A 24,412-nucleotide genomic window follows, 5' to 3' on the forward strand; every position below is an offset into this window, starting at 1 on the left:
ATAGACAGAGACGAACTAATACTTCTTATAATGTCACACTAGGTTTGATATTCTCAGTAGAAAATTAGAGAAGTTGGATGAGCTATTTTAAAAATCTGCTTAAAAGCACTGAAGAGTGAACAATGCAGGCAAAAATGACTGGGCCGAGACATGGAAGAAGATGTGAATCGAGAGATGTGAACCTGGCACCTTGGGATACACGTGTCCTGGGATGTCTAATGACAGAAGAGGCAGCTGAGAGCCTGAACAGCACCTGTGACTCTTCCTTTGCAGGTGGAGTTGAGGGCCCACTGAAGGCTAGTGCCCCGACTGGGTCCCCAAAGCCCGCACCTGAGGCTCAAGGGCAACGAAATAAAACAGCCCTGTCAGGGGTTACGTCCCAGCCCAGTGGCATTTGGGTGGCCTGGAAAGCGTGTGTTTTTTGAGAGACTAATAATTGATCATCCCTGGTGAGGCCGACACTACAAGATGATAATAGGGTATTAAGGGGCTCCCCTGGTGGCGCAGTGGTTGAGAGTCCGCCTGCCGATGCAGGGGACGCGGGTTCGTGCCCCAGTCCGGGGGGATCCCACATGCCGCGGAGCGGCTGCGCCCGTGAGCCATGGCCGCTGAGCCTGTGCGTCCGGAGCCTGTGCTCCACGGCGGGAGAGGCCACAGCAGTGAGAGGCCCGCGTACCGCAAAAAAAAAAAAAAAAAAAAAAAAGGATAGTAAGAACCACATTATGCCAATAAATTAAAAATTTTATATTAACTGGAAACATCCTAGAAAAACACAACCCACCAACATTACAAAAAAATTATAACATCTGAAGCGTTCTGTAACTATTAAGTAAATTGGATCCACATTTGAAAATCTTCTCAAATAGATCCAGGCCCAGAAGTCTTCACCAGGGAATTCTTCCAAACGTTTAAGGAAGAAATAACAGCTAATCTTATACAAATTCTTCCCAAGAAGAGTTCAAAAAGGGAACACTCTCTAATTGACTAAAAGGTCAGTGTGATATTGTGATATAATAAGACACATACCTCTGGTCTTTGTTCTTGGTTCCTGGCACTGAGCTCCTACAACCCTTGGGATTTTGTGGTTCACAAGTCCCTTTCACCCACACCTGAGTTTACACTCGCAAGGTGACTCCTGGCCATCCCTACAGAGCTTCAGGATGGGGGCTGGCGGTCGGAGGAACCAACCACATGATGGGAGAGTGAAACCCTCAGCCCCGTCCCGACATCTGGGGCGGGGGGAGGGGCTGGAGGCTGAGTTAATTCCCAACAGCCCGCGAGCCGATCAGCCGTGCCCTGTCCCGGAACCTGCAGGGAAACCCTGCGGGAAGGGGTTTGGAGAGCTTCTGGGCTGGTGAACGTGTCCACCTGCCAGGAGGGTGGTGCCCGGCACACCCCAGCTCCACGGGGACAGACTCTCCCGTGCTCGGGACCCTTCCACACCTGCCCCATGGACCCCCTCATCGGGCTGCTCATCTGCATCCTTTACAACATCCTCTGTAACAGACCAGCGATCTAGTTAAGTCAAGCGTTTTCCTGAGTCTGGGAGCTGTCATGGCAAACATCGAACCTGAGGAGGGGGTGGTGGGAACCCGATTCATGGCCACACTGCATGGAGTGCGGTGGCCTGGGGACCCGACACTTGTGACCGGCGCCTGGCGGGGGCCGCCTCGAGGGACGGAGCCCTGACCCTGTGGGGCCTGCACTGACCATGGCACATAGTGCCAGAACTGAGTTAAATGGGGGTCACCCAGCTGGTGTCCACGGGGAGCGGAGAACTGGCTGTTGTGCGGAAACCCGCACACCTGCGGTCAGAAGCGCTGGGAGCAGAAAACAGTTCAGAGTCAGTGCAGCCTCTTACCACTTCCTGACAAGCGTGTAGTATGAAAGGAAAATTAAACACCAATTTCCTCATGAACGCAGAGGCAAACACCCCGAACAAAATACTAGCCAGTTGAATCTGATGATAAGTGAAACGAATAATATGTCTCAACCAAGTTGACATTATTCTGATAAGCATTAGGGAATAAAGTAAGGAAAGAGAAAAAAGCCATTATGTGATAGATGGAGAAAAATACTTGATAAACATCTGTAGCCATTTGTGATTAAAACTCTTAGCAAATAGAAACAAAGGAACTTCCTTAATCAATAAAGAATACCTATAAGCACCTACAGCAAACATCGATGACACTGAGTGAAATGCTGAAGCCCCCTTGCGAAGCCAGGGGGCAGGATAAGGAGGTGTCACCATCTCTGTTCAGCGCTGTGCTGGTGGCAGCCAGTGGAATAAGGAGATAAAAAGTGTAATGATCGGAAATGAGGAAAAACATTTGCGGACGAAATGCAGACTCTGTGTATACACATAAGATCCAAAGAATCTACAGATCGATTACCAAACTTATCTAGAAGTTAACTAAACTGATGGCTGCAAGGTCAAGATGAAAACAATTATATTTCTAGATTTCGTCTGGAGTTTAAAAAAATGAAACAAAAGAGGTATATTTATAACAGCAGCACAAACATCAAATACGTAGAAATAAATCTAATGTGTGTAACCTCCATGCATAAAACTCAAATCCATTATCAAGAGAAGTTACAGAAGACCTACGTCAATAGAGAACTAGAACATGCTCATTGACTGGAATATTCAATGTGGCAAAGATGCCAGTTCTCCCCCAAACCAAAAACTGATCTCGAGATTCAGTGCAATCACAGCCAAAACTCCACCAGGGTTTCCAATGGAAGCCAACAAGCTGACTCTAAAAGACACATGGAAACACATGGACAATGGAAAGGACATCCAAGACCTTCCTGAATAACAAGGTCAGGCAATGTTCTCTCCCAAGCAGTCAAGGTGACGAACCTCAGGAGCTCAGACAGTGAGGTGTTGGTGCAGGTGTGGACGCCTGATTCGTGACAAGCGTGGCAAAGAAGCCCGGCAAGCGATTTTTCAATGAGTGGTGTTAGAACATTCAGATTATCCAGATCGGAGAGCTCAGAACCGGATCCTTCACCTCACAGCACACACATGAACCAACTTCAAGTGGATCTAAATCTGACATGTACAAGTATAAAGCTTTTGGGAAAATACCATAAGAGGACATTTTCATGACCTTTGGGAAGGAAAACATTTTTTTAAACAGGACACAACAAGGCACTAGTCATAAAGGGAAAGATTACTACTTTTTCGTACACTAAAACTTGGAATCCGTATTCACAAGAAGACCTCAAGACAGTCAAGGCCCAGAGTGGAGGGTGACCTGCTGTCCTAAACTGTCAGAGTGTTTTTTCCAAGACAGATAAGGAACTCCTTCAATTCAACAAGGTAAAGACAGAGGCTTAATAAAATATGGGCGACCGATTGCACACGCAGGCCATGAAAGAGGACATTCAAGTGGCCAAAAGGCGCTGAGAGGCGTCCGGCCTCACCGTAGTCAGGAAGTGTCCGGCTGAGCCCAGTGAGAGGCCCACACCCCCCAGACGGCCAGGTGAGAAGGCGGGCCTCACGGCACGACCACTGCCAAAGGCAGTTTGTCAACATGCTGTAGTTGGAGATACACGTGCTCCGTGACCCAGAAACGCCGCTGCCGGGTGTGCCCTCCAGGCACGTGGGCACGTGGGCCCTGAGACATCTGTAACAGGCACGCTGGAGACAGCCCCGTGCCTTCCGTGGCTGAAGGACAGACAGGCCGTGGTCGAGTCACCAGACGGAATACTCGTCACCGACGATGTGAACACAACCAGACACACGAAGCAGCGCGGAGGATTCCCGCGGACACCGCGCTCCAGAGAGAAGCCAGCCATGGGCGGTTAGAGGCCGAGAGTCTCTATTTCCACAAGCACAGAAACCAGGCAGGTGCGGGGCTGAAAAACAGCCCCCGAAGTAGCCCGGCGCTACCCCTGGAACCTGCGCACAGGTGTGATCGAAGTAAGGATGCCGAGCTGGGGAGGTTGCCCTGGATGATACAGGCGGGCCCCACGTGTCATCGTATGGGCCCCTGTACGTGGGAGATGAGACACAGACACAGCGGAGAAGCCACGTGACGACGGAGGCGGGGGGTGGGGGAGGTGACGCGGCCACAAGCCCAGGAGCCCCCAGGAGCTGGAAGAGGCAGGAAGGACCCTCCCCTGGGGCCTCCAGAGGGACTGTGGCCCCGCCGACATCTTGACTTCGGCCCGGTGATGCTGACTTTGAACCTGTGGCCTCCAGAACTGTGAGGAAACCCTTTGTGCTGCTTTAAGCACCTGGTTTGCGGTGGCCGGTCACAGCAGCCGTGGGGCACTCCCAGGCATGGCTGAATTTCACGTGCAGGAGTGTGACCTGTGCGGGGAATGCGTGAGGAAAAGTCTCCGGGTGCTCGGGGAGGGGGAGGGGGCCGGGGACGGGCCTGTGGGAGGGTCTGGGGGCTCATGCCCGGGAGGCCCTGCTTCACAATTCCCTGAGCAGAGCCCTGTTTCTGCGCATCCCTCTCTGGTCCCACTTCACACCAGAAAGCGTCAGCTGTGACGACAAGCCAGGAGGCAGGACACGGACACAGGCCTGGGACGGCATCTTCAGGTCCACTCACCGGCTTCTGGAGAGTTGACCGGTTGACGGCAAAGTTGCTCTGATCCTGTTTAAATACTGATATAGCTTCTTCGGGGCAAGCGTAGGAAGCCCACTCTTCTATGCTTGCGGGTACGTCTTCAAGGCGTTTGCCAGGAGTGGGGCTTTGAAACTGCAAAGCAGGAAGCCAGGCTCTGCTTTAGGAGGTGGAGCTCACAGCAGACACCCAGGTGGCCCCACGGGAAAGGACGGGTCGGCAGCGCCTCTGGGGACGTGCGTGGCGCCCTCCCTGGGCTGCCAGCCCGACGGCAAGCCACGCCGGACCCACACGTGTCTCCACTTCCTGGAGAGCAGTGATGGGGGAGGGAGGCGGGGGCGTCCCCAGTGGGGACAGTGAGGCGGGACAGCCGGGAGGGGTGCTGCCGTGAGCACAGCCCCAGAGACAGGCAATTCCTCCGGTGACAAGGTGACGTGCAGCACGGGCCCCCAGTGGATGGAGAGAAGGTGCTGTCCCACCCCACATGGCCAGGGCCCAGATGCACCTGGGCAGAGGGAGGGACCCGCTCTGGGAACGCAGACGACAGACCACAGGGGAGAAGCCAGACCCTCCCCGTGTCACCTCCTAACACCCGGGGCAGGGGGACAAGAACCACTGGCTCCACTTCCCAGGGGGAGAAACCGGACAGAGCAGCCGGGACGGCTCTGCCCCCTGCGGCCCAGCCTCTGGGACGAGGAGCCTCAAGGGCGGCTGGGGCAGAGCCTGGCCACCGGGAGGGCACGGTCACCTGCTTCGAGGCCCTGCCCTTGTCCTTGTCTCTGTCCTTGTCCTTGTCTCTGCCCTTGTCCTTGTCTCTGTCCTTGTCCTTGTCTCTGCCCTTGTCCTTGTCTCTGTCCTTGTCCTTGTCTCTGCCCTTGTCCTTGTCTCTGCCCTTGTCCTTGTCTCTGTCCTTGTCTTTTTCTCTGTCTTTGCTTTTCTCCTTCTCCTTTTGAAGCAACAATGAATGTGAACTCGCTGCTGCTGGAATTCTACTTTCTGAAATTGATTTTCCTGCTGTTAATAAAGAAACCTGGGGAAAGAAAATCCGAATTTCAACACTGATAACAGAAGCGGGTCCCCCTCCTCCCACGCACTCAGGTATGAGGGCAGGTTGGGAGGGAGTGGCCAGGCCATGAGCCGCCCGGCGCAGAGGTGGCGGCAGTGCCCCTCGGCGGGTGGACACGCGGCCGCCCTCCTCTGCCCTCGGGGGCTTCCTCCAGGACTCTGGGCCTGCGGGGACGCACAGCTGACCCTTACGAAGAGCTTGTCAGCCCCATAAAATGAATTAACGTCTCTAATGAAGAACACACTCAAGTGACTTTTAGCGGTTCTCAAAGAATCGCAGAGCCGCTGCGTGGTGGGTGGTGGGTGGTGGGTGGTGGGTGGTGGGTGGTAGTGGCCTGGGGCATCTTCAAGACCCAGGACGGCCTTCCCAGTCCTTCCTGCTGCCAAAGGGCGATGGCCCTGTTGTCCCCAGCACATGGCTGAGGGCAGGGTGCAAACCTGCCCCCAGAAGAAAGGCCTGTCCTGCCGACACTGTCCCACTGGGCGGGCACCGACGGCGGGAGGTCCTTGAGAACAAGAGTCGACCAGGAGCTGCCCCGGGGGCCCCGTAAAGAGGTGGTGGGAAGGAGGGCAGCTCGGAGGCCGTGCAGGGGGGCATAGAGAAGGTTCTGGAAGCCCAGTGGCAGCGCGGTGGAAAGACAGGCTTCTGCGGGTGGTTGGGCAAAGGCGCTGGGGTGAGTCTTGGGGAGGAGGGGCCACTTCGTAGGGAGCAGCGAGGCCCTCCCTCCTCCCCTGAGTCCCCAAAGCAGGGAGGGTGCTGCTGGGAAGGAGGGGAGAGGGACGCTGTCCCGGGAGAGACATAGGACCTGTGCAAGTGCAGGTTCCCGGGGCCTCACCTGCCAGATGCGGCGGAGAAAGGTGTAGGCCATGAGGCAGTAGTCCTGGTGGCTGGCGGCGCTCGGGGTCACCACCAGGGCCAGCAGCGTGTAGGCGCGGGCCAGCATCTCAAGCTGCCGTACATTCCGAAGCTTCTCCAGGGAGGGGGGCCCCGAGCCCTCAGCCCCCAGGACCTCCGGGGCCGCCGGAGTGGACACCTGCTCTTCTGGAAGACAGGGGCCGCTGGGTGCCCTCCCTGACCACCCCCTGTGCCCGCCTGGTCCCCAGGGGCCCCTGCCACCCGGCCTGGGGTTGAGACTCTTCCAGAGGGGCGTGCCCCCTTCACAGGGGCCACCCTCAGGGACGGGCCTCCCAGGGCTCCCCCAGCGGAGACAACAGGCCCATCTGCAGGGACGCTGCAGTCACCTTCGGGGCAGTGAGGGGATGCCGCCCCTCCCTCCGTCCATCTGGCTGGCTCCCACCACCTCCCTATCACGCCTGGGCTGGGCCTTCCTGGTGGATGAGCTCTGCTGGAGCGGGAGGGACCAGCAGCCGGGGAGGCAGGGCCCTGACCTCGCCAAGCCCACAGGGCGCTGGCCTGCAGGGGCGTCGCAGGGATAGCGGAGCCCAGGAGCCCCTCACGGCGGGCGGCCCCTCCGCCCGCCACCGCGCCGCTCACCTGTGGCCCCCGCGCCTGCGGCTCCCGCACCTGCTGGCTCCGGGGAGCCCCTGTCGGGCCGCATCCTCAGCAGGATGTCGATCGCCCACTCCAGGTGGAAGACGACGTCTTCAAGAGGAAACTGGTTGTGGTACAGCCACTCGCTGAATTCCATGATGTAGTCAACCTTCTGCCACTCACTCTCTGGCTTCTTTGGGATTAAACAGAAAAGGGTGGTAAAGACACACACCTGCCGCTCAGCAGCCCGAGGACCACACGGCAGGTGTTGTGTTCCCCCACCTCCTAGAAACAGAGGGGCTGCTTCTCACCCGTCTCTACCGTCACGAGACCACCAGGCTCGGCAAGACCTCCCACGTGCAGCGGGCAGCAAGACCAGAGCCAGGCGAGCGACCCCGGCCTCTGCTCCCTGCGGACGCCCCGCCACCTGCCCGCCGGACCCCTCGCGGGCCCCGCGTGTCCCTCCCGCCTCCGGGGCGACGCCGGCCTGAGGGGCTCTCTGCGGGCGCTCCACCACCAGCCCCGGGTCTCCTCCGGCACTTGGAGGTATGGACGGTTCTGTGGCTCACAGGGCTCGGAGGGCACTGAAGATGCTGCACCATGCAGTGTGCAGCCCGAGTCAGACCCAGTATCGCTCATCAATCATCACTGCACGAAGGGAGGAAGCTGCCCTCCCTGCCCCCCCGAGAGCGGAGCCAGCCTGCCTTCCGCTTGCAGGGCCCCAGGCCCCACACCCCACACCTCACGCCTCACATGCCAGGAGGATGCGCGGGCGGAGGTGAGGGAAGGGGCCGGTTGGTGGGACACGCAAGGTCAGGGTGGACTCTCCCCAGGACACTGCCTGACGTCACCAGGGAGCGGGGGCATCCCAGCCCTGAGTGGGGTCCTCCCCCTCATTAGCAGGTGGGCAGAAGGGAAGAAGGAGTGGCCCTGAGCAGTGGGGCCTGGAAGCCAGGTGACAGATGACCACGAGTGCCAAGGAGGGGTCGGATGGGGCCTCAGAATGACCGTGACCATGTGGTCACGGGTGGCTTTGACAAGAGCTGTGCGAGAGAGGCGATGGGGACAAGGGCGGTGGAAGAGGGAATGGTCATCGTTTCAACAACGGTGCTGGGAAAGCAGGCAGCCACACACTGAGGAAAGGAGCAGGACCCCTAACTCGCACCAAACACAAGGCTGAGCTCAAGACGGATCAAAGACTCAAATGTGAGAGCTGAAACTATGAAACCCTTGGAAGGAAACGTAGAAATCTTCGTGACCTTGGATTACACGCTGCTTTCTCAGCTACGATGCCATACGCGTAAGCAGCAGAAGAAATAGACAAGTTGGACTTCATCAAGATTATAAACTTTTGTGCTACAAATGACATCATCAAGAATACGAGAAAGCAGTTGAAAAGACAAGCCACAGAATGAGAGAAAATATGTACAAATCTTATATCCGATAAGGGACTTGTATCCAAAACACATAAAGAATTCCTACAGCGCAGCAATAAACAGACAAGAAACCAAATTTTTTTTTAAAAGGGCAAAGGATTTGAATAGACATTTCTCCAGAGAAGATGCACAAATGGCCGATTAGCACAGGAAAAACATGCTGCCACTTACTACGTTAGTTACTAGGGAAACGCAAGTCAAACCACGACTCAGGTAGCTAAAGACAGTCATCACGTGACCTGGGAGTTCACTCCCAGCTATGTGCCCCAGAGAACAGCTGTAACGTGTCCGTGCAAACACTCGCACACGGCTGTCTACAGCAGCCCAGTCACAAGAGCTCCTAAGAGGAAGAACACCGAGGCCCGTTGGCGCAGCCTCCGTCCACACGGTGGAGGACTATTCAACCAGCAGCAGTGAAGCCCGGACATGCGCTTCAACAGATGGAGCTTGGACGAGACGTCCAGGGAGGGCAGCCGGACACAGAGGACCCACCTCGTCTGGCTCCATGCGTGTAATGCTGGCTCACTGGGGCCGGCGGGGGTAGGGGGAGGGACACAGTGCCCACGGACCTGGGTTTTGGGGGGCTGGTGAAATGTTCTAAAATTGATTGTGATGATGGCTGCATAACTCCGTGAATTTACTATAAAGCACCTTGTACCCCTAAGAAAAAGGAAGCGAAGGAAGGAAGGGGCAGAGAGCCTTTCCACGGAGTCTGTGCAGAGGGTTCCGGCAGCTCGGCTCGGCCAGCAGCCGCCCCGTCCATAGCACCGCCTGCTCCCCCGGCACAGCTGCCTGGCCCCAGGAACCCTGGCCTGGGCTCCAGGCGCGAGACGCAGGGGCACCCACGGCCGCTTGTAGTGGGCCCGGGCCTCTGCTTGACCGATGGGTCATGACCGCACGGCCATCGATGGAGCCTGTGTTCGGACCCCTTCCTGGGGACACCCCGACCCTGGAGCGCTCTGAAAACCTCGGTGGGATCTGCTCCGTGAAGGGGAAACGTTCTGCTCAACAGAAAAGCCTGTCAGGTGCCTGCCGCAGGGCACGTCTTTGGGGGCTTCAGTCCCACAATCAAGGGGCCTTCTTTCCCCCGAGGCAAGTCCCACAAGCTCTGCACCAAATCAAGGTGCCCGCCCTCCCCCAAATCTCCAAGCGCGTCGAGAGGAACACATGTCTTGGCTTCTCGGGGGCGGGGGCCGTCCCCAAGACCCCGAAACCCCAGAGGCTGCAGAGCCCCGCGGCCCACCCCCTGCCCTCCCCACACAGCCTCACAAGGACTGCGTCCCTCATGTGGGAGGACAGGCTCCGTCTGCCGCCCCGGCTCGTGTCCCGCTGCCCCCCCTTCCTTCCGGTTCTCCCAATGGGCTGGGCTCCGCACCGCCCCCCCTCCCCCCGCACCTTCCCACCCCCGGGGGCTTCATCCGCAGACACACGGTGAGTCAGAGCCAGACCTGCAGGGCCTGGATGGCGTGGAGGTAGCAGGTCAGCTCCCCGGGGACACTCGTGGAGTTGAGGGCCAGGCGCCGCCACATGTGCGCCAGATACTCCTCACTCTGGTCTTTGAATCTCTGAATTTCCATCACGAAGTTCTGGCCGAGTCTAGCCTTCACCACGACCATATGTTTGAAAATCAAGCTGAAGAAAAGTAAAAGAGAGAAATTAGCGCCTGGATGGTGAAGGTCGTCCCTGTATAGAAGGCACACCCACTGGAGTGTCTGCGCGCGCTCCTGCTCACGCAGAGAAACCAGGAGACCTGAGTGCCTCGGGGGTCTTGGGTCGTGCTGTGTTTTGCTTTTTCCGTTTATCATTTGTGTGTGTTGGGCTTAAATCCCCTCCCTTCGTGTGTTGACTTCTTGGTAGGGAAATAAAGTCACCAGGGGAAAGGGGAGAGTGGGGGGCTGAGGAGGGAGCCACCCTGTTGGGGGGCTGCAGGGGAAGGTACCCCGGGGGGGGGAGGCACGGGGAGGGGAGGCGCCCTGGGGGGCCTCAGGGACTCACAGGCGGTGCGCCGTCCGCGGCAGCACCTGCAGGGCCTCGTCCAGCACCTTGAGGCAGCCCTCCCAGTCATGCTGGTCGGCGTGGCTGTGGAACAGCAGGCCATACAGCGCGGCCCTCAGCGTCAGGTCATCCTCGGCCCCTGCGGTGGGAGAGGGGGCTCAGGAGGGGCACCGGTCAGGGGGTCTGGGGATGGAGGTGCTAGCAGCTGGGGGTCCACAGGACCAAGAGGCCCCCAGGGAGCACTCGGGACACGGCCGCCTGTCTGGGACACCCCGGGCCTCATGCCGCAGAGCCGGACAGCAGGTGGGACCACGTGGAGATCCAGCCACAGGACCTCGTCATCTGCGTCCCTTAGACACACGCAGAGCTGCCCTTCCAGGGCCGGGCCTCGAGCAGCGGGAGTGACCCCGATCGTGGGAAACACATCAGTCCTTTTGGGACTGAAGGCTCAGGGGCTCCTCCCGGGCGACACCTGCGCTGCTGTCCTCCCTCCCCCACCTGCCTCACCTGCACCAGGTGCCCCCAGCTGCCCCTCACCCCACCCCGCCAGGCTTTCTCGGGCCCCGCAGTCCTCTAAGCCCTTTCCCTTTTGGAAACTCCCGTTACTCTTCCGTAATTTTAAAAATACACAATGGGAGCGTCAGGAAAGAAGAAGCCTCTCCCCACCAGCCTCCCCAGGCCGCTCGAGGGGCCGCCTCAGCCGCGCCGTCCAGCAAAGCAGAGCCCCTGCCCCTGGTGCCAGACACTCATGTTGTCCTGTTTTACCTCGTTGACCGTGTAGCTCTCTTTCCCGTTTTTGAATCGTTATAGCAAAGGGCTGAACACGCCCGTGGATCCTGCCGGCATGTTGTCCGGCTGCTGGCTAAGAGGACAGCACCAACTCACACCACTCGGGGCCTGAGGGCTCGCCGTGGCCCCCCACTGCCAGTGCTGGGACGGAACACAGGTGCCCAGGAGCAGGGGGATTGAGGCACATGACCAGATAAACTGGTCAACGTCTTGACACTTGGGAACGTGGGTTCCATAGCGTGCTTTCCTCCTCTCATCTCGGCCGGGCCAACTCGGAACCACACGCCGCGGTGGTGAGGGCTCTTACAGTCAGGGCTCTGCACCCCCTGGTTGGCAGCAGGGCCACATGCCCCTGGACGTGGCAACCCCGCTTGCCAGAAATTCCAGACGGTGCCTCGGACGAGCAGGGAGAGACTGCCCGTGCGAGTTCACCTGCTGAGTCGTCGGGGCCATTTGTTACTGCAGTGTGGCATCTCGTAGCCTGACTAATGCAACTGCTCGTGCATTACAGAAATGGATCATTTAGCCGCTAAATTTGATGCCAGTACTTTTCCAGTGTTTACTTTTTAATTTTCTCATTTCTCATTATTTAAATTTTCACGTATTTTGAAAGTGTGCCTCTTTGATCACTCTAAACTTTAGGCAGGAATCTTTCCTCAGAACATTGCTTTGCTCAATTCTACTTTCCCATTTTTTCCTATGGCTTGAATTGTTAACGCTGCTAAACCATTTAGCTGAGTATGTTTCAGCACGTGGAGTAAAGCGTACACGGGCTCCACGCGCTCCGGGCGGTGCCGGGACCCCAAGCAGCCGGCTCCTCACTGGCCCTTGCAGTCCTGCGGGTCTGGGCTGCTGTCTGCATCTCCCTCTGCGGCACCAGCAAACAATCTTACCTGGGGGTCTAGAGTTCAACTCAGTATTTAATTACACACGGTCACATCTTTGTTCACTATTTTAAATCGACTTTCTCTCTCTCGTAGACTCTGAGGCACCTGATGGAGGGCCACGGCTCTAATCCACACATTCACGCTTTGCAGTACACACCGTGGCCCTTATTTTAGAAATAAATTATACAATATGTTTCATTTTATTAAGGTCACTACTTTTTTTCGCAGAAGTATATCTCCACATTTTTATGGAAATGGAAAAGTGTGATTTACCTGTCAGAAAAACCCAGAGGCTAGATTTCAAGGCTGCCTGGGAGGGCGCAGGGTGGCCCTGAACTGGGGGGCCACCTAGGCTTGTGGGATTTCCTCATGCTTACAGTGGGGGTCCCCGATTGCTCACGAGGAGCCCTCACCCTCACCGTGCCTGCCCGAGTTCAGGGCTGAGCAGGCATTTCCCGTGGTCACTGCCACGACTTCACCTGTTCTACACAAGGCTCGGGATCTAACAACACCAGGCCCTGCCCGGCCTCATGTCTGCGGCTCTGTCTGTCCTGCATCTACAAACCTGAGAGAAAACACCCTTCCATCGTCCCTCCACTTTGGAAGTCGGCTGTGGGCCACTGGTGCAGAAGCAGCGTCTTCCCTTTTTCCTAAAGCAAAAACAAATCAACAATACAGACGTTTGAAAGTTGCAGTTTCTTCTTTCACCAGTTTGTTTTTCATTTGGTTCAGCATTGAATTACGGAAGCTGCGGCTGAATTTCTGAAACACTAAGTCACAAAAAGTGGAATCACATTTCCCCTGTAAGAGAAGGCGCTCCAGTTCAAGGTTCACTACCTTAAAACACACACACACACGCACAGACTAGCCCTGCAGCACAGTCTACGGCTTATAATGACACGAAGCAGACAAGTCAGTTGTATAGCTTTGAGTCAATAGGATCAAAAGCACGTTAGGAAAACTTATGGGACACGAAAAAGCAGGGCTCAGGGGGAAGTTTACACCTGCAAATGCCGACACTGAAAAGGAAGAAAGATCTCAAACCAACAACCTAAGTTTACACCTTAAGGAACCTGAAAAAGAACAAACTAAATCCGAAGTTAGCAGAAGGAAGGGAATGTTAAGGATTAGAGCATAGAAAATAAAAGGAACAAAATCAATGAAACCAAAAATCGATTCTTTGCAAAGATCAACAAAATAGACAAACTTTAGCTAGACTGGCAAAGAAAAGAAGAAAGAAGCCCAAATAACTAAACTCAGAAATGAAAGTGGAAACAGTACTATCAACCCTACAATGATAACAAGAACTATAATAGAACCCTACTAGCAACTGTCTTCCAACAAATGAGATCGCCTACAAGGAACGGAAAAATCCCTCGAAACACTCAAATTGCCTAAGCTGACCCGAGAAGAAATAAAAAATGGCAACAAACTTCTAACAGTAAAGACTGAATCAGTAATCAGAAACCTTCCAGTTAAGAAAATTCCTGGACCAGCTGGCTTCCCAGGTGAATTCTACCAAACATTAACAAAAAGAATAACACTTATCCTTCTCAACTCTTCAAAAAATTGAAGAGGAAGGAACATTTCCTAACTCATTCTATGAGACTAGCATTACTTTGATAGGGGGTCCAGATAAAGACATCACAAGAAAAGAAAATTATAGATGAATACCCTTTATGAATATAGATGCAAAAATTCTCAACAGAGTAAGTTGCTGAATTGCAGATCAAATCCAACAACACAGTAAACATATTATTCACCACGACCAAGGGAGATTTGTCCCAGGAACACAAGGCTGGTCCAACCTAAGGAGTGTAACCCATCGCCTTAATAGGACAGAGGAGAAAACCACACGATCAGCTCAGCTGATGGAGAAAAGGCATGTGTCAAAATCCAAAAGCGCTTCCTCACAAAATCTCTCAGAAAACTAGGAGTGGTGGGAAACTCCCCAACACAGCGAAGTTATGAAAACCCACCGCTAGCACGATACTCAAAGGCGACAGACTGACGCTTTCTCTTTCAGATCAAGGGAGGTCCCCGGGCCGCGACCTACCGCACTCCTGGGTGACGGCAGAGGGGGAAGGAGGCCTCACTCCCCGAGGCCCACCAGATGCCTGTCCACTGTCAGGCAAAACCGCCCTGGGCCCCGAGTGGGTCTGCGCCCCCACCCTCCCTCCTCTCCCCTTTCCTACTGGCGCTTTCTAGGTCTGAGTTAGGGTTCCCTCAGGGATGGGGGAGGACAGAGCTGAGCCCCGAGCGCAGCCAGGAGCCGCCCCGCCTGCCCCACTGGGATCTCACGGGTGTCAGCGTCCCCTGTCCCCCATGCAGCCGTCGTGTTCATTGCCTGAGCGCTTCCACGGGGCCCGTCTTTCCTCGGGAGCCTCGCCCACCGTGCTGGAGGAAGGACGCGAGAGGCAGCCCAGGGCACACCTGCTTTCTGGCCTCCGTCTTGTTGATGACGCTGATGACCTCCTGAGTGGCGCTCTTGCACTTCTTCCTGTTGACCGCAGAGGACAGCAGCGGCAGCCAGGTGTTCCAGAAGTGTCGGGCGGCCTGCATCACCAGGGCGCTGCTCCCCGCGATGCCCCCAAACCTGGAAGGGAAGGTCTGACCTGGACAGGTATAGGCGCCGAGGGGAGGGGTGGGGCCCCAAGACATCTCTGCAGGACCAGGACGGGCTCTGCTCAGGGCAGCCCCGCCGTGACCCGCTCACGAGCTCCGGCTCCCCGTTCCTCGGGCCCGTCCTGGCTCAGACACTCAGGGCTGCCGGGAACCCCCGGGGGTGAGGTGGGTGTCACCGCACGGGGCAGGCGATGACCCTGGTCACAGGGCCACTGGGGGAGGGGCCGGCCTCGGGGACAGTCCCCAGCGAGCACCACGCCCCGCAGGCACCATCGTCCCCACCCAAAACACGCACCCCAGACGCGCCACGCACACGACCCTGGCCACCGGGGGCCGCAGCCCACCTCGCACTCTCTACGAAGGCATTGGCGGCCGTCAGGCGCAGCTGCTTCCAGCCCTTGAGGTTATCCATGATGCTCCTGCCCTGGATGCAGGCTGCGGTGCTCAGCATCTCCGCCACCAACGCAGCCTCCACCCTGCAGACAGACAAGCGCCACGGCTCCCAGGAGGCTCCTAGGGGAGGGAGGTGCCGCCGAGAGGGGAGAGCCCTGGGGACACCCCACCCCGGCCCCTGGAGAGAGCCCTGGGGAGTCCAGAGTAACGTCATGAAGGTCCCCAAGCCAGAACTAACTGGCTGAGTCCAGTCAATCCGCAGAACCATGAGACAGAATCATAAGCTGATGTTTGAATGACTAATACGTAGGGTGTCCTGTGCGGCAGCAGCAGCAGAACAAGGCGCCCACCCCAAGCGAGGCCGGGCCCTGCCGGAGCGATGGGGCCCCGTTCCCCGTGCCCCAGAGCACGTCTTGTTCAGGGGGCCTAGGCTCTGCGCTGAGAGCTCAGAACGTACAATTTAGACCGAGCAACGTCAAGGGTGCCGCGAGCTCTCTTCTCTCAGCCAAGCCATGGCTTGTGCACGTAACAACCACACGCACATCCCTGCGACTCGGCTCAGGGGGCACCAGGCTTACTCTAGGAGAAAAGCACTGGTTTCTGGGTAGACCTCCCCGCCATGGCCTGGGAGGACCCAAAGGCAGGTACCCGCCTGCAGGAGCCAGCTGCTCCGCCACCCTGCCCGTCAGGAGTCTAGGGGAGAAAGAGGCTGTCCCTCCGCCTACAAGGATCTGCAGGGCACGGCCAAGCTCATGCTCTAGGGGTGAATCGGAGGCTGGCCCTGTCCCCCAGGATGGGCGTGCCAACCCAGCAGGAGGTGGAGGAGAGCCTGGCCCCGCTGGGCCCTGGCGTTGTTGTCCTGGAGACCTGGATCTTTAGGACGTGGTCCTTGGGGAGAGTCTGTCAGTGACAACTGGGTGATCTGCTGATGGCGACCACCTATATGCTTACGGCTTACTCTGTTCTATCAGCCACTGAGAGAGGAATGTCGAGATCTGCAGCTATAATTGTGGCTGTATCTAACTTTCTGCTTCTTGAATTTTGAAGCTCTGCTGTTAAGTGTATACACATTTAAGATTCTTATGTGTTCTTGCTGATGGAACCCCTTTATCTTTGTGAAACGCCTCTCTACCTCTGATCGCACATCCTGGGAGCCTTACTCCAGCCCCACGGCGTTCTTGCAGCTGGTGCCGCAGAGGCCATCCGTCCCCCTCCTTTTACTTTTCACCTGTGTCTTTGTATTTGAAGAGTGTCTCTTGAAAATGGCTTCGAGTTGGGTCTTGCTTTTTGGGTCCAGTGGGATAAACTCTGCACTTTAACTGGAGTGTTGGTCCATTTACATTTAACGGATCTGTTGGTGTGGTTTTGGGTTAAACCTTCGATTTTGCTATTTGCTTTCCTTCTGTCCCATACGTTCGTCCTTTCTTTCCTCCCCTCTTTTGGATTAATTGAATATTTTTAGTGTTCAATTTTATCTTCTCCATTGGATGTCTAGGTATAATTCTTTTATTGTTTCTGTAGTACTTGCTCTAGAGACTGCAACATACATTCCTAACTAATCACAGTCTGTGGTGAATTAATATTATACCACTTCACAGACGGTGTAAGAACTCTCGATATACCCCTATCTCTCCCATTCCCGTCCTTTGTGTTACCACTGTCATACATTTTATTTCCACATTTGTTAATAATCCCACAATGCAATGTATTTTTGTTTGAAACAGGCGTATGTCTTTTAAAGAATTCAAGAACCGAAGGGGGGAAAACCTTTTATGTTCAGCCACACAGTCACCACCTGGGGCGTTCTTCACTACTTCCTGAACTGAGTTTCCATCTGGTACCATCTTCCTTCAGGCTGAAGAACTTCCTTTAGCATTTCTTGTTCTGTGGGTCTTCTGGGAATGGATTCTCTTAGTTTTAATTAATCTAAAATGGCTTGATTTTGCCTTCATTTTTCAAAGGCTATTTTTGGTGTATACAGAATTCTAGATCGACAGGGTTTTTTCTTTTTTACCACTTAAGATGGTTTACATTGTTCCTGTTGAGAACTCGCCTCTCATCCCTGTTTCCCTGTGTGCAATGCATCCTTTTCCCCTTCCACCTTCCTTCCAGGGTTTTCTTGTCACCTTGGTCTCCAGCGATTTGCCTACAATAAAAATAGGTGTGGCTTCCCTCGTGTGTATCCTGCTTGGAGTTCATTGAAAATCCTGGATCTCTGGGTTGATACTGTTAATTCAATTTGAAACAATTTCAACTATTACATTTTCGAATATACATATTCCCACCTCGCCCTCTGGCCTCTGTCCTTCTGAGACCACACCTGCACTTGTGCTGGCCCATGGGCTCTAGCCCACTGGTCCCCAAGGCACTGCTCCTCCGTTTTTCAGGACTTTCACCCTGTGCTTCAGTTTCCATAGTGTGCTGACCTGTGTTCAGAGTTACTGATCACTTCTCCAGTGTTCAAATGTCAAGCTCTCCCACTGATATTTCCATGTCAGAGATTGTACTTGTCATTTCTAGAATTTCCACTTAGTTCTTTAATTAGAGTTTCCATTTCTTTGTTGGAATTCACCACCTGTAATTTGCCCATTAAAATCCTTTCTTTCCTTTCTTGTATTTACAATAACTGTTTTAAATCCATCGTCTGCTAATTCCAACATCTGTGTCATGTCTGAGTCGGCTGACTGCTTTTTCTCCTGGGATGGGCCACAGTTTCTTGTTTTTCCACATGCCTGGTGATGTTTGCTGTTACGCTGGGCGGCGGGCGGGGGGCAGGATGGAGGGCTGTCTTGCTGAGAGTGTGGATTATGTTGCCTTCCTTTCAAGGAAGGTGGGGTTTCATTCTGGCAGGCAGTGGATTCACCTGTGGCTCACCCTTATCTTACTGAGATCTGGACTAGGCGTCTTAGGGCAAGACTCGAGTGGCCCTTAGAGCCCAGCCCCTAAGGCGTGGTCTTCCTGAATGCCCCGGCGGTTCAGCGAGGGCTCCCTGACTCTCCTGGGTCAGCACGGGGCCTCCGGCATCTCTGTCGCCTGCTTCCTGCCAGGCCTGCGGGATCTGGCCTTCTCTGTCCAGGAACCTCCTCGCTCGTCTTGCATTCTGTGGAGTCCAGAGGCCCCAGCAGCCCCAGGGTTTGGTCTCTGTCTCCCGCGAGCATTTCTTCTGTCTGGGCTCCAGCTCCCGGAGCTGCAGTTTGGGCAGTGCCCCGCGCCCCCAGGCAGAGCGCGAGGGTGCACGTGGGGCTCACTTCTGATGGCCTCTTCTTGCAAGAAGCGTGGCCTTGGGCCATCTGTTGGCCAATGTCTGGAAGCAGTTGTTTCATGTATTTTGTCAAGTTTTACAGTTTTTTAAACAGCACAAGAGTATGAGATCCACTGTGTGTCATGGCCAGAACTGGTAGAAAAAGTGACTTTTAAGTTCACATAAAAACCCAACAGTGATGATGATTATGTCAAATAAAAGTGCTAAACAAAGTAGAAAGGTAATCTCTGTTGGTCTATTTTAGGGATCTACATGAAATTCCTATTAATATATATTCCTTTACATTAATAGTATAAATATGAACCTGATTCTGGTAATTACACACTCAGGGGTGAGAATACTAATTGATTAGTAACTGCACTATTTTTCACCAAGATCTGAAAACTATTTTCACTATTACTGTGAAATGCTATCATAAAAATTACTGTGACCAATTCCACACTGAGTTTCTTTACATAACTTGCAAAATAGAAAAAATGAGCATAAAAATTTGAAATATGTATAATTGTTTTGAAAAAAGGTGCATCACCTGCGGTACACGCCAGGTGCTGAAGTTGACCGCGGATCCTGCTGACTGGGGACCGGGTCCAGGGCTCTGAGGGGCCAGCAAGACCACCGTGCGGTCGGCATCCCCTAGAGAGCCAAGGGCCGCCCACCTCTGCCTGTCCAGCCTCCCAGCACCCAGCTCCAGGCCTAGACACAGCTGGCCCTCAGTGTGGTGAAAAACGGGTCAGGTCCACAGTCAAGCCCAGGTAGGGGTGACCCCACTGAGAGTAGTGACACCGACCACCACTAGAGGACAGCAACAGTCTACAAATGAGTTCTCCAAGGTCTTGAGGTGAAAACCGAACTTTTACATAGTCTTGCACGACCTCCCCTTTCCCTATGTAAACATTTATATTTTTAGCCTATTTTATTATAAGAATTGCTGTTTTAAAATAAAAGTGAATTTCAGGGTCACTGAGGAAAGAACGGCGAAGCTGGGGCACACACCCATCACCACAGCAGGTACCCTGCCACCCCGTCCCCTGACAAGCTCTGCGGTGCCGGCAACGAGTAGCGAAATCAGCCTTAACTCCGCTATAGGAAGACGAGGCAGCAGCCCTCACACACCGACTCTTTCTTTATGAATGCAGTCTTTTTCTTTCTTTTAGAATTAACCTTCTAATTTTTATCAAAGTGGTACCTACCACATGGTTGAGAACTACTCCCCTACCCAGCCCCCAGTCCTATTCCCAAGAGGGAATGACTCCTAGGTCTTCAGCTCTATCTTCTAGCAGGTATACGCTTTCCTCCAAAAAACTGGCTTCTATCTTGATTTCCCAATTTATGAATTTTAAACATTACCTACAGAAGTCCCTTTTCCCAACTTATGAATATAGCTGGTCCCAGCATTACTTTTAATTCCCTTATTATCTTTGTACCTCAGAATATCTTGTGGACCCTCAACAAGTGACACCCGACTATTCAGCTTCTCAGATGAGGGTCTCACGCCACCTGTCCTCTTCCCCCTTCCCGCTGCTAAAGTATGTTATCTGTGCTTTTACTTTACTTTCGTACTGTCAAAATTGTAACATTGATATTTTACTGGGTAACCACAAATAAGCCTTCTTTGTCAAAATGCTAATCCTAACACTGGAATATCAATAAACACCAAGATAATGTCTGTGTTTCTCACTGAAGAGGCAAGCTATTACCTTTGTTATCTCCTGGCATTTCCAACTGGCTGTTCTCCCTCCCTCCTTTACCACAACACCTGTAAGCTCTCCACCACACTGGGCCCTCCTCTGGCCCTGCCCGCACCCCCAGGGCCCTCCCCTGCATCCTTGCCGAGGAGGCTGTCTCAGCAAGCAGTGCAGCTGGGCACCTTTTCTGGACTGCATCTCCATTTCCAGCATCCAACATCTTTCTCTTTTCTGGGTTACTCCCTTGTTTTTCTGGAGTGTATCCTCAATTAACTTTCTAAAAACAGGTGTGTGACAAATACATTTTCTAGGTCCTCATCTGTTTAAAAGTAGCTTTCTTTACCAGGATACTTGAAAGTTTGGGTGAGTTAGAATTACATGTTGAAAACTACTTCCACTTAGAACGTTCCACTTTCTTTTAGCTGCTAGTGATGGTTTCTGAGAAGACTGATGCGTTTCTATTTCCTTCTTCTTTTTCTTTTCTTCTAAACGCTGTAGGATAGTCTCCGTATCTACCGTGACCTGATGACCCCATGACGTATCTGGATGTGAGTATCTCTTCATTCTTCTCGCCGGTCATTTAGTGGGAGGGTCAGTCATGAGACGGTGTCCTCTGCTCAGGGAAGCTCCTGCTTTTCACCCCTTTCTTAAGAACGCTTTCTCCCCTCTTTCTGGAATTCCAATAGCTGGGTTTAGGACCTCCTACTGTTTCTTCTGGCTTTTCTGTCACATTTCCTTCTGTCCTTCTTCATATATTTCCTGCACGATTTCCTCACACTTTATCTTCTAGCCCTTCACTGACTTTATTTTCAACTTCAGAAATTACCTTTTTAATTTTGAAGAGCTCTGTAGTCCTTTTCCTTTTATTCCTCATTCCTTTTCCAAAACACACTTTAACTTCTAAATGCTGCATCTTCTCAAATACCTTGGACGTTATTATTATTATTTTTTTAATACTTCTTCTGATCATCATGTAATCTGTTCTGTGGAATGAATTACAGAAACCTCAGCTACAGCTAGAGTCAGGCCAGGCCTGTCAGGGAGGTCCCACGTCCACCACGCAACGCAATTACCCCAAACAGGAAGGGGCCTCGCCTACATCTCAGACAGGAAGGGGTCTCTACTCACTGTGCAGCAGGAGGAAGGAACCTTCCCTCCACCCCCAACAGCCCGGCCGATCAGAGTCCGGCACAGACAGCCAACAGGAAGCCTCGGTACTTTGGACCCCCAACTCCCCCAGTGGACTCTGGCTATCACAGCCCCCCCTGACTCCCCCTTTTTCCTAGAAAAGCAAGATCCCCCTCCTTGTTTTCCACATTTCCTGTGGTCCACCGAAGTTTGCATTTCCCTAATTGCAATTCCTCTGCTATTCCTGAATGAACCCGCCTCTCCTGGTGAGATAACTGGACATATTATATTATAAAAGTTGACAGTTTCTTCCAGAGTAATTTTCCCTATTTCTTCTCGTTGGTCTTCTCTTCAGAGTTGAGGGCCTCTCAAAAGTCTGAGGAACCTCGGTTCACACTGGAGAGTGTGTATAAGATGCTGTGGGGAGCTCGGAAGGGCTCGTCTGCTGACGAGCACAGCTTTACAGTTGTTGGTGGAGACCAGTGTCTGGTGGGGACCCCTGTGCTAAGGACCAGAGGCTTCCGGGAATAACCCCGAGTCCCTGGCTGCTATCAGATGTCCTGCCGGGGGGCCGGGTGTTCCGTGCGCTACCGCTGCGCCTTCTCCATCTCCGTAGGCTGGGCACCTGAGCCAGCGGCGCCCTGGCCGTCACGGAGCCCTCGGCCCCCACCTGCTGCACAGTGAGGCCAGGGCAGGACGTTCGAAAGCCTTTCAGAAGCCAAGTCCTTCTCAGGATGGATTGCTGAGCAAAAGCCACCTCCATTTTGGAGGAAAGGCAGTCACGAGGGAAAGCCCCTTGCGGGGGTGGGCGCAGTGAGACATGCTGGGCTGGCCTGGGGGCTCCGTCCAGCCTCTGCTTCAGCTGCCTTGGTTTTCACGCCAGCAGCTGCCGGGGCTCCCCGCTCCGCCTCCACCTGCTGGGTGGCCTTGGCCAGGGCCTCAGCCTCTGCCTGCCTTGGTTTCCTTGCTCCCAGTGCGGGCACGGCAGCCCCTGCCCAGGAGCCGCTGCAGGGACAGATGAGGTGCGGGTGGGGCCTCCACGGGAGCTCGGAGCAGCCTGTGGCCCTGGCTGCATGCGAGGCGGGTGACCACAGCTCGGGTCATGGTCACTTGTCAGCCCCCAAACACCCACGGGGGTGTCCCACGCAGGCCCCAGAGCAGCTGCTGGGACGTGGCGGCCGCGCTCCCGCAGCTGGCCCCGGGATCCTGACCGGAAGAGGCTCAGGCCTCCACTCCCATCACCCAGAGGCAGGAGGCCAGGCCTCCCTGGATCTGGCCTCGAGCGGTCAGCTTGGCTGTGCGGCCACGATGGGTATCTTCCTGGCCTGGGGGCCAGGATCCCGTCTTTCAGGAAATAGACTCAGAAGAAAGGCAAAGAGAAGAGCCTCAAGGGAAACAGTCTTTACAGCAGAAATACTCACAACAGAAACAACTTTAAAACAACCTCCTGTTTAGGAAGACGGAAGGATCAGAAGCCCTGATTACCGACGAGCTGAACGGGGCCCGGGGCACAGGAGCAAGCGGCCTGGAGCGCCTGCGGCCATCCCGGGCGCCCTGGAGAGCCCGCCGCCAGCAGCGCTCGGGCGGAGAGGAGCCAGTGGCAGGGGGGCTATTTTCATTTCACTGAAATCACCCTTCAGTTACTTCCGAATTTACGTGGCCTCCTAAGTCGCCTGCTCAAAACTAACTCAACAAAGCTGCCTGCCTGTGGGAGCGGCCGCTGGTCGAGCCTTGCGGCCCTTTCGGTCTCTGAGCCCCCGTCACGCCCGCAGCTGGCGGGGCTCGTGGGGCCTCGGGACCCTGCTGAACACGGCTCTCCAGGGGCCGCAGCTGAGGCGTTGCCCCGGCCGGCGCGGGGCTGGCGGGGCGGCTCCAGGGCCGAGCGGGTGAGGCTGCCCCGCCTGGCGGGCTCAGAGGACGCACCGCGCCGCAGGGACACAGGTCGGGCGCTGGGGCGACTCACGGACTGAAGGCCTGCAGGTGCTTGATGCCCGTCTGGATGGCCTTCTGCGAGCAGGCCATGGTGGCCTCGTGGTCCCGGGCCACGTAGGTGAAGTGGGTCAGCCGCGTCAGGGTCTGCAGCTCCACGAAGGGGTCCAACCAGCTGCACTCCAAGGCCACCTTCACCAGCTGCCGGTGGCGGGGGAGACAGGCGTCTGTGAGTGGGGGGGCGTCTCTGCTGCCAGCTCACGGCTGACATCACATGGATGGGTCCAGTGGTCACCCGGCCTAGGCCGAGTCACCTGCAAGGCTGAGGCTCCAGCTGCCAACTGCGGCCAAGCCTGGGTGGGGCTGGTGGGTTGAGGACAAATGTCCCCGTGTCCACACTGCGTTCCTGCCACATGGGCAGCCCTGCCCTCTGACGAGCCAGGAGCAGACTCAGGGGCCCTGAGGGGACCCTCAGCTCTGTTGGGAGCGCTGTGCAGAGAACACGGCAGGGCCGCTGGCCACCTGGGGCTCCTTGTCTCGACAGCACAATTCGAATAAGCACCTCGAGTTGGGGAGCCTTGTCGGGGCACAGCCCCTGGAATGCCTACCAGGCGCCTAGTGACACCTGCGTGGGCCAAGGGGGAGGAAGGTGACTTCTGGGGGGACGTGACACCTGTGGGGTGAGGGAGCGACAGCTACCTGAGCCAAGGGGGGCACCGTGAAGTCCATGAGGCCCAGCCCGTTGCAGGAGTGCATCTCCAGAGCAACGAGGACTCCGGTCACCGAGTTGATGCCCTCGTTGGCGCTCTGGTGGGAAGGAAGTGCAGAGGGCCCGTCAGCCCCGGGGCTGGAGAATCTGGACTACTCGGGAAGTGACCCTGTGAAACATCAGCTCTGCGGCAACGATCGGAGCTGTTTGTGTAAGTGTTTGTCTCCGAGCTACCTCTTCACGTAATAAAGAGGAGTAGGCGCTGCAGCCCCCAAGGTGGCCCGGAGGCTGGCTGAGCCGGCCAGAGGTGGAGGGCAGGTGGCCAGGCACAGCGGTGGCCCTCTGCCTGGAGGCCCCTCCCTTGGTCCTGCTCCAACCCGGTGCTCACTCCCGGCAGGCTCAGACGCCCCTCCCTGATGGTCCCTGCCTTGCCA

At 55.2% G+C, this 24,412-nt stretch overlaps 1 protein-coding gene across 1 annotated transcript in view; it reads right to left on the bottom strand.

Annotated features, from left to right (window-relative positions):
* Positions 1-24,412, bottom strand: part of CFAP46 (cilia and flagella associated protein 46) — an 89,524-nt gene that overhangs the window by 34,829 nt on the left and 30,283 nt on the right. Inside the window, exons 21-31 of the mRNA XM_060126142.1 lie at positions 23,969-24,076; positions 23,304-23,470; positions 15,217-15,348; positions 14,681-14,843; positions 12,813-12,897; positions 10,572-10,710; positions 10,025-10,208; positions 7,144-7,333; positions 6,485-6,690; positions 5,332-5,613; positions 4,569-4,718 (exon numbers count right to left, since the gene is read on the bottom strand). Coding sequence (XP_059982125.1) covers positions 4,569-4,718; positions 5,332-5,613; positions 6,485-6,690; positions 7,144-7,333; positions 10,025-10,208; positions 10,572-10,710; positions 12,813-12,897; positions 14,681-14,843; positions 15,217-15,348; positions 23,304-23,470; positions 23,969-24,076 — 1,806 coding nt within the window. The remainder of the gene's footprint in view (positions 1-4,568; positions 4,719-5,331; positions 5,614-6,484; positions 6,691-7,143; positions 7,334-10,024; positions 10,209-10,571; positions 10,711-12,812; positions 12,898-14,680; positions 14,844-15,216; positions 15,349-23,303; positions 23,471-23,968; positions 24,077-24,412) is intronic.

The sequence above is a fragment of the Lagenorhynchus albirostris genome, chromosome 16, assembly GCF_949774975.1.
Source record: "Lagenorhynchus albirostris chromosome 16, mLagAlb1.1, whole genome shotgun sequence".
NCBI classification, from domain to species: domain Eukaryota; kingdom Metazoa; phylum Chordata; class Mammalia; order Artiodactyla; family Delphinidae; genus Lagenorhynchus; species Lagenorhynchus albirostris.